At 47.8% G+C, this 18,623-nt stretch overlaps 1 protein-coding gene and 1 long non-coding RNA gene across 2 annotated transcripts in view; one reads left to right on the top strand and one right to left on the bottom strand.

Annotated features, from left to right (window-relative positions):
• Positions 1-18,623, bottom strand: part of LOC148814866 (uncharacterized) — a 22,088-nt gene continuing 3,465 nt past the window's right edge. The window contains exons 4-5 of the long non-coding RNA XR_016086103.1: positions 1,143-1,223; positions 1-958 (exon numbers count right to left, since the gene is read on the bottom strand). This is a non-coding gene — a long non-coding RNA (uncharacterized LOC148814866). The remainder of the gene's footprint in view (positions 959-1,142; positions 1,224-18,623) is intronic.
• On the top strand, positions 7,983-18,321 carry sp6 (Sp6 transcription factor). The gene is made up of 2 exons (XM_088906057.1): positions 7,983-8,219; positions 15,670-18,321. Exon 2 carries the CDS (start codon positions 15,962-15,964, stop codon positions 16,832-16,834), a length of 873 nt encoding a protein of 290 aa, XP_088762183.1. The 5' UTR covers positions 7,983-8,219; positions 15,670-15,961; the 3' UTR covers positions 16,835-18,321.

Consider the following 18,623-nt stretch of genomic DNA (forward strand, 5'->3'; position numbering starts at 1 on the left):
TCATAGAAACATATTTATTTGGTTCCTATCTAAAGTGGTTAAGCAATAATTTTCAACATTATAATATAATAGACTCACTCTGTGGTCTGTGTGGGTCCTAATGCCCCAGTATAGTGATGGGGACACTGTACTGTAAAATGGCGCCGTCCTTCAGATGAGACATAAAACCGAGGTCCTGACTCTCTGTGGTCATTAAACATCCCAGGGTGTTTCTCAGAAAGAGTAGGGGTGTAACCCCAGTGTCCTGGACAAATTCCCCCTGGCCTTTACCAATCATGGCCTCCTAATAATCCCCAACTCTGAACTGGCTTCATCACTCTGCTCTCCTTCCCACTGAGAGCTGGTGTGTGGGGAGCGGACTGGAGCATCATCCAGGTGGGCTGCACACTGGTGGTGGTGGAGGGGATCCCCATTACCTGTACAGCACTTTGAGTGGAGTGTCCAGGAAAGTGCTCTATAAGTGTAGGATCATAATACTGCTTTTTGTTTTTTAATTTAATGCATCTTAAATAGGTCTATGCTGCATTTAGGGAACTGCAGTTTCACTAAAACAACATCCCAAAATTAATCAATTTTATCTACTATTTAAATATTGATTTATTGTTTCACATCAGACAGAAACTCCAGGCAGATTTGCCAACAGCTCTTATGTTACAGTTAACATTTAGGCAAGAAAACAGGATGAACTCAGTGCTAATGAGACAATGAGCGCACATGCACAGCAAAATGAGTCAGGCCAAATACAGGCTTGCTGTTCCCCACCACTGAAACATCCTGCATACGAACGACTCCATCACTGCAGCTGTGTGTGTGTTTCTACGAGCTTGTGTTTCTGTCTGTCACTATCTCCCAGTGTCTGTTTGTGCTATGTGTGTGTAACACAGTGTCACTCTCAGTGTCTGTCTGTGTGTCTTCTCCACAGCTGTACCATGATATATCTGGCCAACCTCAGGATCAACTGTGAAACAAGAACGAAAGGACAAACATGGACATTAAGTACATTTATAGAACAGGAGGCACTTCTGTACACAAAGGGTTGTGGGTGTCTGGGACAAACTATGCCATCCAGCTGTTTTCTTCAGAAAAGATAAGATTCTCTGGTTAATAAGCTACCAAGCACTCTCATTCTTAACCTCCCTTACCTTGTTGTCTTCTCTTTCTCTTCTTCATCGGGCTGCTGGGTTTAACTCCATCATTGCTCTGTCTAACATCCTTAATTATTACTGAAAAAGAATAATCAGAATCAAAATTAAACAGCAGTAATATTCAGATCACTTTATTAGCCCTATACAATTTCTTGTATTAGGAATTTGTCTTTTTGCAGACCCCAGCTTGCTCTCCATGAGACACACAGACAGGGAGAGAAGCTTGGGGTCAGAGCGCAGGGTCAGCCTTTTATACGGCGCCCCTGGACCAGTTGGGTTAAGGGCCTTGTTCAGGGGCCCAAAGGAGTAGGATTCCTCTGCCGGCCGCAGGATACGAACTGGCAACCACTTTCATAGTGCTCTCTGGGTTTCTTTGTCTGGTGTGACAAAATCCTGCGTAGAAGCAGGAGAAATTGCAGCTCACCCTGGTTTGGATCTGCACACCTCTGTGACTACAGACCCCAGGAGCTCAAGAACCATCAATGGGAAATCTAAAAGCAAGACTCAGCGACAGAAATAGCAGTAATATTTTCTTGACAAATGATAACCTTCGTGTCAGGTAACAAATTAAACAATAACATTAAAATGAAAACTTGGCACTCCCAACTACCCAGAAACCTTTTATTAGTACTGCTTATAGCCAGCAATTGAGAGAGAGACAGAAGAGAGAGAGCAGGAAAGGAGATAGATGGGAGACAAAGAGAAGAATATTAGCAAGAGAGAGAAATAAAAGTCTCCTTCTCTCCTGAGGGCAGAACTCCCTCCTTTCCTGTCAGATATCAATTAGATTTATAGTTTTGGCTCCAGCCTGTTTTAATTGCCTGTCTATTTGCTTTATATCTAAGATGTTGGGATTCGCGTGAAGGGATTTTCACAGAGAAGCGACTGGAGAGCTTCAGCACTACTATTGGCTCTGTGCAGCCCCACTCCCTCAGCTGTGTGACCCCGCAGTGAAACAGCTTCAGACACATATAGCCGTATGCACACGATACACACCACCTAGGACAGGTGTGTCATTACATTCAAGACATTAGCTCATTGTGTCTTCCCAGTTAAAAACTTTGAAGTATTTTCTATTTTTATTAACACTAATAATAATAACAACAGCCATCCATCCATTTTCTAACCTCTCTATCAAGCACAGGGTCATGGGGGAGTCAGTGCTCAGATCTCAGCAGCATGGGATTTGTATGAAATCATGAGTAATGCTAGCAGGAATAATAAAAGCCTAGAAATAATGGACAAGAGCACATTACGTGTCAAGTTGAACATAACATGATAATATTTATAAAAATAGCAAATATTTGATGTTGTTTGCTATTCATTCCTACATTTCTCTTAAGACTATACTGTAGATAATACTAAAACTTTAAAGGACAATGTCTTCAATTGGGAGTTGACCTATCCTGTCCAAAGTAGAGGGAAAGGCTGGACATTCCTGAAGACTGTAAAGTAGTAGCAGACCAGACCTCTTCCTTATTTTGCTGTTCTAAGTTAGTTGTATATAAGTAGTCATAAGGCATGATGTAGCAGATCTGGCTCACATCTGTTTAGAAAGAGCATCATGTGTTTGTAGGCGAGGGGTGAAGAGAAACACCAACAGAAAGAGCTACTGAACTGAACAGACAGAGAGCAGGGCTGGTGTGCTCTAGGAAGAGCCCTGAGGGGCTCTGTATTTCCACGGCCATTGGAGCAGATCTGCTGGAAGACATCAGGATGTGTCCAGCTCTCAGTCCTGATGGCCGAACTGGAGAGTTTCCTGCACTGTTCTGGTAGGGGGTGTATAAAAGGTATCTTTTGGTATCCAATAACAGAACCGATATTTTTCAGGTATAAATATATGAGTTGTGGACCAGCCGTATTGTAGCTATGTGCTTGTCTTTGAGTACAATGTGGTTGTGACTTTTCAGAAATTCAGGGGAGAAATAATGGAAACCGCAAGGAGAGAGGGAACAGATCTGGAAAGGCTAATCTAGACGCCGACACCTTAATCATCTTCAGCAGCCCTGACAAGCGCAGTGATGTGTCTAATATATGCATACCTGTGTTCTCCACAATCACATGTTCACTCCTACAGCACACTTATTTCATCAGAGAAAAATTCACGCTACCCCACGTTATTCACCTGTGATGATTTATATATTCAGGTTTATGTCTTTCTCTTTTCGTGTTTCCAGCCTAATCTGATCTTGTTAGCTACAAGACCTGCCACATTGAAATATTACTCCTGGCTCTCCCAGGCCCTGGGAGGGTTGTGTGCAGCAGAAGACATTACTCAGTTTGCTTCAGCAGCCCTGCTGCCCCCAGCCTGAGCCGTTTCAGCTAACTGAAGACGTCTGAGCTGCCCACACACAAAGCCCACACCCCCTCCTTTCTCAGCGCACACCCACAACACCTGGCTTCCCACAGTGCCTCGCTCCACCAGGACCTTCGCAGGCTCTCTCCCAGTCAGCAGGACAGGACTGACTTAAAACCACTCTCCGTACTTTGGCAAAACAATGCTAAAGCAGGACTTGGCCCTCTCTGGAGTGGGGTGTACACCTCTTATACAACTATACAACCCATCTTTTGGGTTAACAAATAATGTGTTTCCCCATCACCAGTTCTGACTAGTACAGTTGGAACAGCTTACTCTTGCTATTACACAAGGCCTGACCCAATGAACAGAGCGCCTCTACAATCAGTAGACATTTTCCCACAGAGCTGTGTCACCAATATGAACCTCAAAGGAGCTCATAACACAAGACCAGGATTCCATACTCATTCATTCAAGAACCTTCAGTGTTGTTTTCAGTGAACCAGTCACAAAATGGTTACATCAAGTTGGGGTATCCCACCTTTTTTTCAAGAAAGGAAGAACAAATTGCTAATTGCACAGAATCAAACTGGAACTTCTAAATTAGCATCCTAGGCAGACAAGACTCGTGTCAGCTTTATCTTTTAGTTCTCTCATTAGGGAAGAAGCTTGCGAGGCTGCATGAGTGCTGTCAGCCAGGTGAGGAGCTGCCAAAGGAGCCCACAGTCCTGTGGCATGATGGGCACAACATCTCTGCCCCCTCCAGCCCCAGGCCTGAGCCCCACTCCCCCACTCCTGAGACGCCCAGCAAGCCCACGTGTTAGAGCAGACAGGGCTCTGCGGAGGGCTTCTGACTGGCTGGGCTGACAAGCTCATTAACAGGAAGAGAATTTTTTAAGCATCGTGTTGGATTCTGGATTGCTAACTGCTTATTTATGAGTAAAGTGATATCACTTAGCTGGAGTACAGAGAGCTACAGAGAGAGGAAAGAAAGAGGAATTTTGTGTTTAGTGCACTGACATAAACCTACAGTATTTATAACCACAACTGAGCTATCGCTGGTGTGCTGATTTGTGGGCTCAGAGCGTCTAATACTGTGCCAGCTGTGAAATCCAATCTAACTCTGCCACTCTGATCCCTGGAAAAAACCTTCAGGAAACTCTCCAGCTAGGCTGTCTGAGGAGCCCAGAGACAAATCCCTGGTGAAATAAATATTCAACTTGTTCATTTTTAATTTTTGGTTTCTAATGCATTTCAAGTTATTGAAGCAGCAAGGAGAATCTGTGTGTCCCTGTGGTCCTCTTCACCCTGAGAGTGCATCTGTATCTTCTGAGCGTCAGAGAGTGCAAAGTGTCCAGACACGAACACTGGCCAAACCCCAGTCCCAAACCTTTGGGCCTTGAGCACTTGTAGCTGATGCAAACAGTGTGTTCAATTGTTCTAAAACGGCGCTTCATTTAAAGGGTTGTGGGAGTTTGGATCAAGCGGTGAAACAGCGGAACCGCCTCCTCGCTCACTGCAAGACACTTGCAGCATTTCCACGAGACACACGGGGACCCGAATTCTCGCGCGTGGGAAAGCTGGCAGAGAGTCCACGCGGTGTTCATGGAGTTCGGGGATAAAAGAGGAAAGTGAAGGGGTGGGGGAGTAACAGGTTAGTCCTTCCGGGTACTTGAGGGGGTTGTTTACCGTGGTCGTGTGCCTTCCGGTTATGAAGATGAAGATGAAGATGAAGACGAAGACGGAGACGGAGACGGACATCAGTCCACAGAGCGGTGAAGTGATCTGTAAATCTGTTTTAGCTCACGTCCAAACCATATTATCTCTCTTCTGCAGCTGTTTTAAAGTCAGCTTGTCTCGCTACTAGATAAATTAAAGCCGAGACCCTGGTGAGAGTATCGGACAAAATAAGTAAACCAAGTGAGCTGGAGGCCTCGTTTCTAAACTCTATTCCCCTGCTGGGTGAGGGAATGTTGCTCCGAAACGGGGCGCTCTTGAGCAGCTCCCCGAGCGGTCTCCTTGGTAACCGCGCTGAGGGCGGAGTGATGCCTGACCCAAATGCACTGTGTACCGAGAGGCGTTGGTTCCGATACTTATATCTTTCCTTAAAATACTCTCATAAGTGTTCACTGGTGCACAAGAACAGCCCAGTTGTGTTCACTTCGGAGGTTCGGGGCCACGTTTGACGTGTTTATGGGAGCAGAGAGTAGCAGTGGCGTCCGTGTTTTCAGTCGGCTCCGGAGTCTCGTCGCTCTGGCCTCTATAACTGTCTTTCCGGTAGGATGACTATGAAAATGTTATCAAGGCAGAGGGATGAACTATCCTGCAGCACAAATATCGTCCGAAAGGCTGACGGGTCGTCACTAAGCAATTGCGCTTACCTACGATCTTGCAACTCGCAACTGCCAACCCACTGGAGCTCAGCAGGTGTGAGCCTGGCCAGTACCTGGATGGGAGACTCCTGGGAAAGCTGAGGCTACTGCTGGAAGAGGTGTTAGTGGGCCCAGCAGGGGGTGCTCACCCTGCGGTCCATGTGGGTCCTAATGCCCCAGTATAGTGACGGGGACACTATACTGTAAACAGGCGCCGTCCTACTGAGGAGACGTAAAACCAAGGTCCTGACTCTCTGTGGTCATTAAAACTCCCAGGGTGTTTCTCGAAAAGAGGAGGGGTGTAACCCCGGCTTCCTGGTCAAATTTCCTATTGGCCCTTACCAATCATGGCCTCCTAATTTCCATCTCTGAACTGGCTTCATTACTCTGCTCTCCTCCCCACTGATAGGTGATGTGTGGTGAGCGGACTGGCGCATCATCCAGGTGGGGCTGCACACTGGTGGTGGTAGAGGGGATCCACATTACCTGTAAAGCGCTATATAAGTGTAAGCAATTATTATTATTAGTTATTATGATCTGTTGAAACACCTGACTTACCAAGGGACACCTGTCCATTCTACTGCACTAAAAAGTCTCAAACCTCCTTTCAGTGCCCCTACCGAAACCGCGCCGGCGGATCTGAAGCAGCTCTTCACTGGCTCTCCACCGCTGAAGAGCCCAGACCCCGCCTTGTCCTCCGAGCGATATGTCCGCCTGCGGCGTAAGCGGCTGTGGGCGGATGCGTTAACATGCGTGATGTTCAGCCTAGTTCTGCTGATTCGGTTCTTTCCCGGTTCGATCAGATTCCAGTGCGCTCTCGCTGCGAGCAGAGGTTTCTGGCGAAAGGTCAGAGCTGATATCCCTGGTGGTCCGCTATACTGAGTCACTACTGGACTCCTAAGACCGCTCTAATTTCTGAAACGGTCAGATGTATTGGTTATAGGGTATAGACGTTTTTGCGATCTTAGCACTATAAAGCTAAATTAATACTCCCCGCGACGTTTGTATTCTCTAGATCTTAAGATTTTTTTAAAGCATTAAATCTGGTTTGTTAAGCCAGAAATGTCTCTGAGTTTGCAGACTTCCCACGGCTCGTAGCAAGCTGTAGCTCCGGTGCTGTAGGAGAGAGCAGAGGGTTTCAGTACTATCGCCTGCAGCTGTACGTAAGATTATGGTGTGCTGTATAATACTTTAAATCCTGCGATATTCCTCTCATTGCGGTGCAGGTTGTGGACACCCACAGCGAGACAACAGGCTCCCACATTAAACTCTCGTGCCGGAGAAGCGAGGGCTGGTGGGGACTAGCTCGCGGGCGCTTCGGGGACACGGGTGGCCTGTGTGGCCGTTTCTCCACTCGCGATAGTGTTCTTGAGCGTTTCAAGACTCGGTCTGATACAGCAGCAACGATCTTCATTCTCCACGGTTAATGGTTTTAAAATCTAACCTGGCTGCAACTGTTCTGTAAATTGTTGTAAATACGTCAATAAACATCCCATAACAAACATCAGCCTTTTCTGGCAACTGTAGAAAAATGTGTTAATCGCATTCAGTCACAAATTTGTTCCGAGACGGTAGTAACTGGGGTTCGATTTCCGAAGCTCTGTAAGTGTGGGGTAGGTTTAGAAAGGCCCATATCTATACTGGGTAGCGACATCCCGTGCATTTTATGGTTCCTATGTAATATTCGTTTTGGGAAAAGTTTTAATCCGCTGTTCCTAAAGATTTTGGTTAGACGTGAAGATCGAAAGCTTTCAAAAAATGTGTCACAAGCACTCCCTCTGCCTAATATCAGTCCCTTCACAGAGGCGCGATTCGCGAGGCTGGGCGGCAGGGTTGTCGGCTCTGTTCTTGCCTTGGTTAGGGATAAATCGATTTCAATATCATCTTTAAAATAATGAATTGCTGGGGGAAAACACTCCGGTATATAACAGCACGCCGAAGGTCTTATAAGGCGTTATGAGAGAGGGTATTGGAGGAAACGGTGGTCAGAGAGTCATTAAAACTTCTACCACGTCTGAGCGGCGGCAGTAATCTGGTAAACGGAAATATAAACTCGTTTTCTCCGTGAAATCCCCGGGCCGGATTTTTTTGCGGGCGCTCTCGCACCTTAAAAAGGGTTAAACGTCTACAGAAGGGTGGGGCCACAGTAGAGGAAAAAGGTAGAGAGAGAGGTAATGTAGGCAGTCGCAGCGCAGTGACTGTTGAACTGAAGTCTCACCTGGCACGGTGCTGCCCGGGCCTGACTGTGGGACCGCTGGGGCAGCCAGGGACCAACCCCTTCAGAGCACCTTGACCTGACCTCCCAGCTCGCTCCTCGGCGCCTTTCCCTGCGACTGGCTTCGGTTCTTAAAAAGAAACGGATTCCTTGTCTCCGGACAGCCGGGCTCGATCGACAGATGGTAGCAGGTAAAGTGATTGTTTTTTGTTCTTTAGGGGTAATAAGGGGATATATCAGGTTAAGCCTTTTTAGATTTTAAAGCACGTTAACAGAGGAAGAGGGTAACATATCATAAACATGAAATGGCTAAATAGCTTTTTATGTAAGTTACACTATTTTTCATACCCGCTCATCGTTGCTTAATACTAATTTCGTGTCGCACAATATATTTTCCAGTTAAAACAAATGTTCTTAGTAAAACCCAAGCGAGGAGTTTAAGGTTCTTTCTGAAGTGATGAGTTTGTCAGGTGAATTCAGAGGCGCCTTTCCGCCGCCCGCCAGTGAGTTCAGCGCTGCTGTGGAACTCGGCTCGGAGTCCAGACAGAATATAACACCAGCTTCACAACTGCTAAACAATTACAGATGGAAAATTACTTCAAGATCTCGCACAGATAGATGTACCTCACTGCGCGTTTTATTTTAGAAGTACCAGCTTTGTGTATTAAGATATAGAAAAGGTCTATTTTGTTATGATTTAATATTTGTATTAAATCATTACGTTGATGGATTGTAAAACATCGACTAATGATGCGGTCGTTTGAGACGCAAATATGACACCAGAGTGAAAAGAGGAGACGGAGCCGAGTCGGGACCGGCTGAGGGAGAGCTGGGGCGCGAGTCTCGGCGTGTGAACGGGCTGCTTGGCCGCTGCTTTTCCCAGCGAAAATAACATTTAATGGCACCAATTACTGAATTAATGCTTGGTGCCACAGCCTGCCTGCGCGTGTATCCGTTTATTGCTCCAGTAAAAACGGAGAGCCCGCGCATCCTGAAGATGCAGGTTTCAGAACCAGCGATCCCTATCGAGCTGACAGCGAAGGCGGGACCGCAGAGCGCCGGTGTCCCGGGTGAGATACCGAGCTGCTGCGCGGTCTCAGGTCTCGGGTTTGTTTCAAAAAAAGAAATAATTTAAACGATGCAGGATATCGAAAAGAACAGTTTCGTTTTAAATCCCCCATAAATAACGTCTAATTAATCGAATACCTTGATCTGCCTATTACAAAAGAACGCTGTTGAAGGAAAAGGATTTTTAATCTTTTTAAACAGCGCGATTCCTTACAACATAAATTCTCTTCGTCGCCGAGGGAGGAGAGAATTAACTCTTCCATAATTATTACAACTCTTGTCCCTTGAGGTATGATTTATGCCCGAGGGTTTAACACAATAAGCTCTTTATTAGGACTCGTGTGGAAACCCGACAAGATTTTATTTCGCTTCCTATTCACGGTATTCGACGCAAATGTACTCTTCAGTTATTTAAACGGGACAAATGAGTATTTTCGTGATAATTCTTTATCCTCTTTGTATGAAGTTTAACTGCGAAGAGAGCGCAGAAATCTGACTAATATTACACGATTAGGAACAAAGCAACTTTATTCAAACAATCGCTAAAAAACGGAGAACTGAATAGTACTGTAACGCATACGGCCGACAGTGACTGCGTAAGAGCAGGCTTACCAGAGCGGTGACACTAACTCTTGATTGTTATTTTAAACTATTTGCTGCTTCCCACTGAATTTAACACGCGTGTTCTGTCACTGTACGGATTATTCAGATTACCTGGGACCGGCTCTGCCAGGGCGTACTCAGGGGCTCCTACACCTGGAGCTTAGCGTGTCCAGCCACACGGCTGTACGGCGCTCAGACCGCAGGACCCCGAGTGGGAGTGGGGTCCCCTGCACTGGCCGGAAAGGGTCAGATCCCCTGCCGTTTCACCTTATTGGAGACTTTCATACACATCAGTTTCATCAGGCTCCGCACTGGCAGTAGAAACTGGGGGACACAAAGCAAGTATTAGGAACAAATCTATGAATTGTTACCACGCGTGTACAAAAAGATAGAAATAGAAACGCATGCATAAGTCTGACGAGAAGTGCGTTTCTTTTAGACATACACGAGAGGGATAACATCAAAAAGCCCAAGGCTCAAGTTTATGTATTGTCTATTTTGCTTCTGGCAAATCTTTCCAGAACACGATTTATAAAGTTTACAGATATAGATCTCATCTACGCAGCGTTGAGTGTGGTTCCGTTCAAGGTTCTACTAAAGCTCTTGAAGGTTCTAACACGTCGATAATCTCAAAAAGCTCTTTGGAGAGAGAGCTTGTTGCACACTAGTGCAAAGACTGCATTTTCCAGAATGAAGTCACTGCAGTTTAGGTCTCCATCTACACCACGTGAGGGTTGCAGAAATTCGCTCGAGTAGTTTTATTTGCTTTAAGTTCTGGGCTCAAAGGAGCTCACTTGGTCTTTGAGTGTCACAGGAGTTGATGGTTGTATACATGTGCATTTTCCTGTTCATTGAGTCCCTACCAGGGCAGTGTGAGGCCGGTGTTGTACTCTTCCGTGAGTCACACATGAATCATATGTAAAGTTCTGCAGGCTGTCGGAGGCCGGGCAAACTCTGAAGGCTCATGGGTGTACCGAGGGCAAATTTCGACACGCTCAGCTGTGCTGGACTGAGAGACTTACGATGCGTCTGAGATTTACGACATAACTGCATTTGCACGGTGCAAGCAGTAGCACAGACCCCGAGAAACGCTAAAGTTTTCTGTGGCAGAGCATAGAAAAAACAGTGTAAAGTGTGATCAAGCTTAATCATGGTAACTGCAAGAGCTGTGGCAAATATACCGGCAGTGGAAATCGTCACAACATGGTAAATTCAGTGCAATACTGGATGCCACCGTGTCTTCTGGGTATCTGCACCTCTGTGTGAGCCTGTATGGGTAGCCCGGTTTTGGAAGACGTTTCTTTCTAAGGCTAAAATCACCCCGGAGAAGTCCCTGACCGGCCAGCTGCCCACACGGTGACCTCTTCCGTGTGCGCCGTGCTTCAGCGTCCACCAGACACCGCCTGTTGAAGCCGAAATGCACAAGGTAGCTCGTCCCTGCAGCTGGAGTGTCCGGGGAACTTCCGCCGCCAGAATGGAGGTCAAGAGGACCCCCTCCTCCACGGCCTGAATTTTCGGAGACGGTGCCTCCCATCTGTGTGTGTGGAATTCACACTTAATTCCCAAAGCTGTTTGTCCCCGGCTGACATGAGCTCTCCTTTCTCTCGCCGAGATTGTGAAACGTGTTTGCGTCGGGAGAATCCAGCTGGCTTCTCTTCACTGATCGTTATCTGAAGCTCTGAGGCGACGCAGAGCTCTTGACCAGAACTGACGGGAAGAAAAGCAAGATCAATGCACTGTTGATATTTTGGCCTGGGAAGATTTGAGTTTTTTGGTCACAGGAAAGAGCAATGAGATGTTTTGCTCCAGAATTGAAAAGCAATGAATTTCATCCTGTTCCTGGAAGAATGTCTTGCCCATTCTCACAGAATTACTCTTCACTGCCAGTTTATTATTCATCTGCAAATGTCCAGCACCCACCGCCTGGACTCTTTTTGATAGCCTGTGCTTGCTGGCTGCCCTCAGGCTATTGTTCCAGGTGTTTTTGTGGAATTCTACTGTCTGTTTTGTCAATGGCAGTTTTTTTGTGAATGGTATCTATGACCCCCTGCATTTCCCAGATGCTCTGTGAGACACTGGTTGCCTGGTGGAGAGTCTAAACTGCACTCTGCAGTAATTACAGAGGAGAAGAGCTGCCCCAGGCTTCTGCAATAAATCAGCCTGACCGTTCACTTCACAGCCCTTATTAAAGGGTTTCTTGTCTCCTAACAGTAACAAACAGACAGTAACAAACAGACCCTCCTCTGCAGTGGTTTGCCTTCTGAATGTGAAGTTCTTACAGGATTGACTTCCTGAAAAACAGAAATGAGGTTTTAATGTTCTGGGATTTTTGTTTCCTTTTCAGGAAAGACTTAAATGCAGAGTTGCAAAACCATTGTAAGAAATGGGTTTTAAGTAAGCCCGGGTGACCCAAAACCCTGGTGTTGAATTTACAGTTCAGAAAGACTAAAGCTGAACTGCTGCCTCTGTTCTGCGGTAGCACGTCTGTTTAAACACCCTGACATACCAACCCTGTGCAGCAGCAGGCAGGCTGTATACAGAGTGGAGAGATTCTATAGATGCACAGAGAAGAGAAATCGACAGGCTGGTTGTAGTAGTTGGTACTGGTGGATCTTTGCATGAGGTGGTAAATGGCTTTCACATTTCACACATCTCTACAGTGCTAATGCTGATGCTGCCGAGCTTCGCTGTGGTTAAAAGAGCCCCTCTCATCACTGGCTATACTGTGCTGCAGCTCTGGCCTCTTGTCACGGCCATCAATCCGAAACCCAGCGAGAATTTTCCCTGAAAGCGCACTGGAGCAGAAGCTCAAAGTTTCTGAGTTAGCTTGGTGCCCTGACGCAGTGGGTGTTGGCTACAGTTAAAAAAGCTCAAGAATGCAAACTTATAATGTTCCAACAGACATAAAATCCCTAAGCAGTCCCTGGGCTTTACAGTTTTACAGCTGGTCATGACAGTGCAGTCCAGGCCAACCTTCCTGACCATATTATTATTGATTATGGAAGCATAGTAATGCTACTAAACTGCTCTGAAATGCCCGCAAGACATGCAGATGATGCAAAATAGTGTGGAAAAAGGCATTGTTTAATGGAGGAGAAAAAAGCAGTTGAAGAAGTGTGATCTGACCAGTCTGTGGCTGAGGTTCCCCTGCTCACCGCTTGACTGCGCTGTACTGTAATCGCGCTGTTTGCCCAGGGCAGCAGTTCCTCAGGGCTGGGGGTTTGTGCTGTTTTTTGGCACATTTCTCAGTTTGTTCTATCAATCCAGAATAGGTGGCAATTGGATATATTCTCCTAACCAAATAAACCAGCTGTTGCAGTTAAGTCTGTGTCATAATAACATAATGAATATCTTTCTAACTTATGAGTGTCTGCTGTTTTATGTCCAGGCAAGAGCTCTTGGCAGTTATGAGGGCAAGAGAGCCCTGTGTGTCTTGCCAGACAAGACCAGGAGGCATGGCTGGAGCTCTGGGATGCATTGAAACCAGCAGTTCAGTCGCATGCTTCTTTACTAAAAGATTTCTTAAACCAAAACTGCACTTTTTTTTCCTCTTTGAACAGATAACTCTGTTCAGGGGGAATATGTGGCCTGGCTTCTCACTGGTGTAGTATGGTACATATGCATGTAAACATCTCAGTTCTATTCTATTTCAATTGCACAATAAGTATTGTACTGTATCAAAGATTTAGCTGTGCTTTGCTAACTGGACTCTGGTAATGCTACAGTGAAGGCTGTACTTGTTTACCAATGTAACTATTTTGTGCAGTAGGTCAAGACAGGGAGGTACAGTGGCCACAAGGCAACAGTAGGGGAAATTAAATTTATTTACAAGGAGTAGGAAAACCATGTCAATAACCTGAAATTACCAGGAATACACCAGGCAAGGCTGTCCTATGGTGTGGTTCAGCAGAACCCTCACAGCTCACTGGTTGTGCTGCTTGTTTCCTCTCGCACAGTGCTTGATGATCTGAGGGTGTTCTCTGCTCACAGATTAACTGTCTATGGAACAAGTAATAGGTTTATTCCATGCTGAAAAAAAGAAGAAAGAGAACACAACATTTTGGCCGTGGAGCCTTCTTCAGGTGTGGGAAGGCTCCACACCTGAAGAAGGCTCCACGGATGAAAAGTTGTGTTCTCTTTCTTCTTTTTTTCAGCATGGAATAAACTTATTACTTGTTCCTTTGCAGCCTACGCATGCTGACGCAGCTGCACACCTGATTAACTGTCTATTGTACACTTTTCCTTTTGAGAAATGTTAATTCTCCTAAATCCTTCTGGCTGTTCCCCAGGGCCACACTGACTCTAAGCAGCGCCCTCTCTCCCACACTCCCTCTCTCCAGACTCCACACTTCCTCTCCTGGGAGTTCAGCTGTTTACAGGGCTTAGGAGCCCGATTAACTTGGAGGGGCTGTTTGGGTTCACACACAGCAGGTGGCTGCGATGCGCACATCTCTGAATCCCTTTGTCTCCCTGCGGTTCAGTGTGCAGTCTGGACTCCAGCTCGAGTGTGGGGCTCCACGATATTACCGTGCTCTCTGATGTGGAGGAATTGCCTAGGTTGACTCTAAATATCCAATTCTTACATGAATGCCTTAGTGCCCTCCGTGATTCGATGCTGGTGTTTCTGATCACATTCTTCCTTGGTCTGATTTGCTGTCGTGTGACCTCTCCTCTGCCCCAAAAGGCTCAGACCTGTCGGGGAAGGGCAGAGCAGTAGTGCAGAGTGTGTCCACAGCCTCTCAGCAAAATGCTGCACAGGACAGACCAAGTTGAGTGATTGCTGAAAACCCAAAGGCTTTCACAGTGCCTTTGCCATTAAGGTGAAGTACCAGTTTGAATTTCTCTAAGCAGAAAGCACCCAGCCGAATTTGAGGGGTCCTGCTATGGGCACTGGTGCTGTTCCAGCCCTGCCTCTCCCTGCTGCAGTACTGTCCTGGCAGGGAGTTCGGGGATGAGCGCCATGGCTGTCTGCCAATCCCAGCGTGTGTCGCAGAGAGACAGAGGAACGGAGAGAGAAGAGCTGCAGGGAAACTGTGTTGTAAATTGCTGGCCAACCTGTGATTCATAAAACAGGTTCTGCTGTCTGCCAGTCTTCACCTCCAACCACAAAGACATACAAATAGACTCTGGCCTGCAGCCATACCTCCCTGCATTCCCCTCTCCGCACAGCCCACGGCCTGCGGCTGAGCGCTGTCAGCAGGCTGGCTCGCTCTCTCGGAAAGAGCTGCATCTAAGCTGCTCTTTGCACTCAGCTCGTAAACCTGTTTTCCCTTCTGTCCTGCCTCTCTTTAATAAGCTCCATGGGAAGTACCTGGCACCAGCTCTCCCTGGGCTTCCGTTCCTACATGCCGTTACTGAGCAGCGATGCTCCCGCTGTCAGGAGTGCAGGGTGCAGCGTGAGAATCCTGAGGATCTCCCTGGAGACAGGGGGAAGGAGGGGGGCAGGCTGCAGAGACATGCCTCTGCTTTATTTATTTGTCTTTTTTACTTGATTTGGCAAAACAAGCATTATGCCTCCATTGACTTGAATACTTCAGAAGCAAGTGTATCTGTACCTTCATCTTCCCTTGTAAAGTAAATTTACAGCGCACTGAAATGTCATGCTTTTCCAGTGGTTCTGCTTTACACTTAATTCCAACTGCCTTTGCCCTCCTGCGGCTCTCCTATCGATTTTTGTGCCCTTGGCTTAGTACTGTACCAAGATATGATAACAGCATAAATAGGAGCTGGAGTGATGGCAGATTCCATTAGTTCACAGACCGTATGTGTATACAATGGAAGTTTTACTTGGGAATGATTAAAGTTTTGGTTTAAAACGGCACTTGCACAGTGCGCAAGAGGCCAGATACCATTTTTTCCTGTAACTCGGCACCATCGTTGGCAGAAACAGTTCCAGGGAGAGCTGATGCCTGGGCAGCATGAACAGCCTGACTGAGAGACTGATATAATTTCCCCCCCCTGTGTTTGCAGGCCAGCTGCTGTGTGGACAGGAGTGCTGCACGGAGATGCACTGTACATTTCGCCATCCCTGAGCTGCGCCGCGCTGCCCCCAGCCTCGGTCTCTGGCTGTGACCTCCAGGGTGACCTCACTGGGCAGCTGCTCCCACCTGCTCTGCTGCACTTGCCTGTGTCTCTGGCCAGCGGGAGCGATGTTCTGATCCACACGCTCCTGTCCAGGGGAAACGGAATCGGTCTTCGCTCGCTGTGCCTTTACCCGCTGGGTGCCTGGTCGCAGCTGTACTGATCTCTGTCGAGGAAGCCCATGGCGCACCCCTACGAGCCCTGGTTCCGGCCAGCGCCCCCCAGTGGAAGTGCCGAGGACATGAGTGTGCCCTCCTGGTGGGACCTCCACGCCGGGGCGGGGAGCTGGATGGACCTGCAGGGGGCACCGGGGGGGCTACAGGGCGCAGGGCAAGGGGGAGCTATGGGATTGCAGACCCTGGGACCCTACACTTCAGACCCCCAGCTATGTGGCCCTCCCCCCTCCCACCTGGGCCCTCCGTCCCCACACCTCTTCTCTCAGGACGGCTTCAAGCCGATGGAGACGGCTGGGCAGGAGCAGCAGCAGCACCCCTTGGACGAGCCCATGGAGAGCAGCAGCCGCCCCAAGTCGCAGCGGCGCTCGGCCCCCCGTGGCTCCGGCCAGGCCGTGTGCCGCTGCCCCAACTGCGTGGACGCAGAGCGGCTGGGGCCCTGCGCCGACGGCAGCAAGAAGAAGCACCTGCACAACTGCCACATCCCGGGCTGCGGCAAGGCCTACGCCAAGACCTCGCACCTGAAAGCGCACCTGCGCTGGCACAGCGGGGACCGGCCCTTCGTCTGCAACTGGCTCTTCTGCGGGAAGCGCTTCACGCGCTCCGACGAGCTGCAGCGCCACCTGCAGACGCACACCGGCACCAAGAAGTTCACCTGCAGCATCTGCAACCGCGTCTTCATGCGGAACGACCACCTGGCCAAGCACATGCGCACCCACGAGCCCCCCCGCGAGGAGGAGGAGGGGGGGGCGGCCGTGGGGAAGTGCTACGAGCCGCCGCCCCCCTCCAGCGCGGCTGCTGCTGGCGCCGGCGAAGCCCCCCTCAAACCCAAGAGGGAACCGGAGTCCAGCTGCCCCGGGGGAAGTGGCCAGCCCAACTGAGGGCGCAGCTGTGTCCCGGGTCCCGGCTCCGGGCTGGATACACAGTGCGACAGGGCGCAGAGCTCGGCACTGCGAGCAGGGAGAGCCAGCGAGGGCTGCTGTGCTAGTCTAGTCAAAGCCAGGGCCTAGCCAACTTTTATCAATGTTCAATGTCTGTAGTTGTGACGCAAAGAGCACCTGATCTTCAGAATCCTGGATAGTCGTAGGCAGAGAGCTGCACAGGGCCTAGTGGCTGACCCTCTGGCTGCTGACGTGTAGGGGGCGCTGTTAGGTCACGAGACAAGCTGGTGCTGTAGGTTAGAGTATCAGCTCCTGTTCGCAAGGAAAGCTTTAGGATGCCCCTCTACGACAAGACAGGCTAGAGGGAAGGTATTCTGTAGTTTGTATGATTTCTAATAAGGCACTTATTCTTGTTTGATTTTCAAGTCTGTTTAAGATCTTCACTAAGTCTCGGCTCCTGGTTGGCTGCTGGCTGCTCTGCTGTATCAGCCTGCGGACATGAAGTCGCCCCTCTGGGAGAAGCCGTGAGGCATGGACACTGGAAGTGAAAGCAGTACTGTGTACTGCACGTACAAGCGCACTGATATTTTGGGTCTTAAACCACTGTTGAAGTACATCAGCTTCTGTTTCCTGCGTTTCTTGGAACGGATTCGGAGTGGTCCAGAGAACGAAGCCCCACACCTCGTGGGGTGATCTGGCGCACTGAGCACTGATGCCCAAAGGAGGCCGCTGTGGTTGTTATTTTAAAATATTGATCTGGACCAGAAATTCTCCAACACTATAGGGTCCTCCTTCTCTCTCACACACAAACCATGCAAGGTGCTGGGGGTTGTTTCTTATCTCTAATATTTCCAAAGCCCCTGTGAATACTAAAGCCGTATGAATCGCAGACGCCAGAGAACTGAGCACAGCCTGTGCTACAACAGTCACTTCGCTATTCCTGACAGTACAATGGAGCTGCTGTCTTTATTTGCCATTCAGGAGGGAGCTGGTGTTTGTGTGAGAGGTGAACATCACTAATGAATGAAATTAAGTTTAAGTACTGTATGACATATTTAAAACTTTGTGCTTTCTTAAGATGGACAAAATAAAATATTATGAGATTTAAAAAAAGATGCTGTATGTTAATTTATGATGTTTGGCATATTTAAATCCCAGTGTACACAGCAGCTGTGTTTACTGGTTTGGCAATTTCTCTGTTTTCTGTCCTTTGTTTTGAATTAAGAATAATTCCCCTCTGTTTTCTCCGATTCCCTCCTTCTCATCGCAGCACTGCCACGCTCCGCCAGCAGGGGGCGATGAGTAATCACCAGTTTTACCGTGTGGCTCCTACATCTGTTAGTCGGTTTTGATAGTTTTTTTAAAAAAAAGTTTTAAATTGAGATTAAATTTAGAGAATAACTGAATAAAAGTGGTAGAAAATCAAGTAGGTTGTTAGTGTAACACTGTGAACTTTGTGTAATGAGATTAAAAACTTTTTTGTAGTTACAGTTATTTGTGTGTTGGGTTTTTTTTCTGAACGCTGAGCTGGAGAAACACTTTGAATACACATTCAAAGCAAACTGACATTGTTCACCCAGCATTCACAAATATGCTCAGAAACAGCCAGGGCCACACTCATTCTTGAGAGGATAAAAGTTCCTGATGAGAGCTGGCCATTTGACCATCTGAGCCCATTGGGAAGTTACATACCGATCCAAGGATCTCTTCCATGTCTTTCTTGACAGAAGCCAGGGAATTTACTTTGACAACATTTCTGAGTAGTTTGCTCCACACTTCCCCACAACCA

Source organism: Atractosteus spatula, chromosome 26 (assembly GCF_055471065.1).
Source record: "Atractosteus spatula isolate fAtrSpa1 chromosome 26, fAtrSpa1.hap1, whole genome shotgun sequence".
In the NCBI taxonomy this organism is placed as follows: domain Eukaryota; kingdom Metazoa; phylum Chordata; class Actinopteri; order Semionotiformes; family Lepisosteidae; genus Atractosteus; species Atractosteus spatula.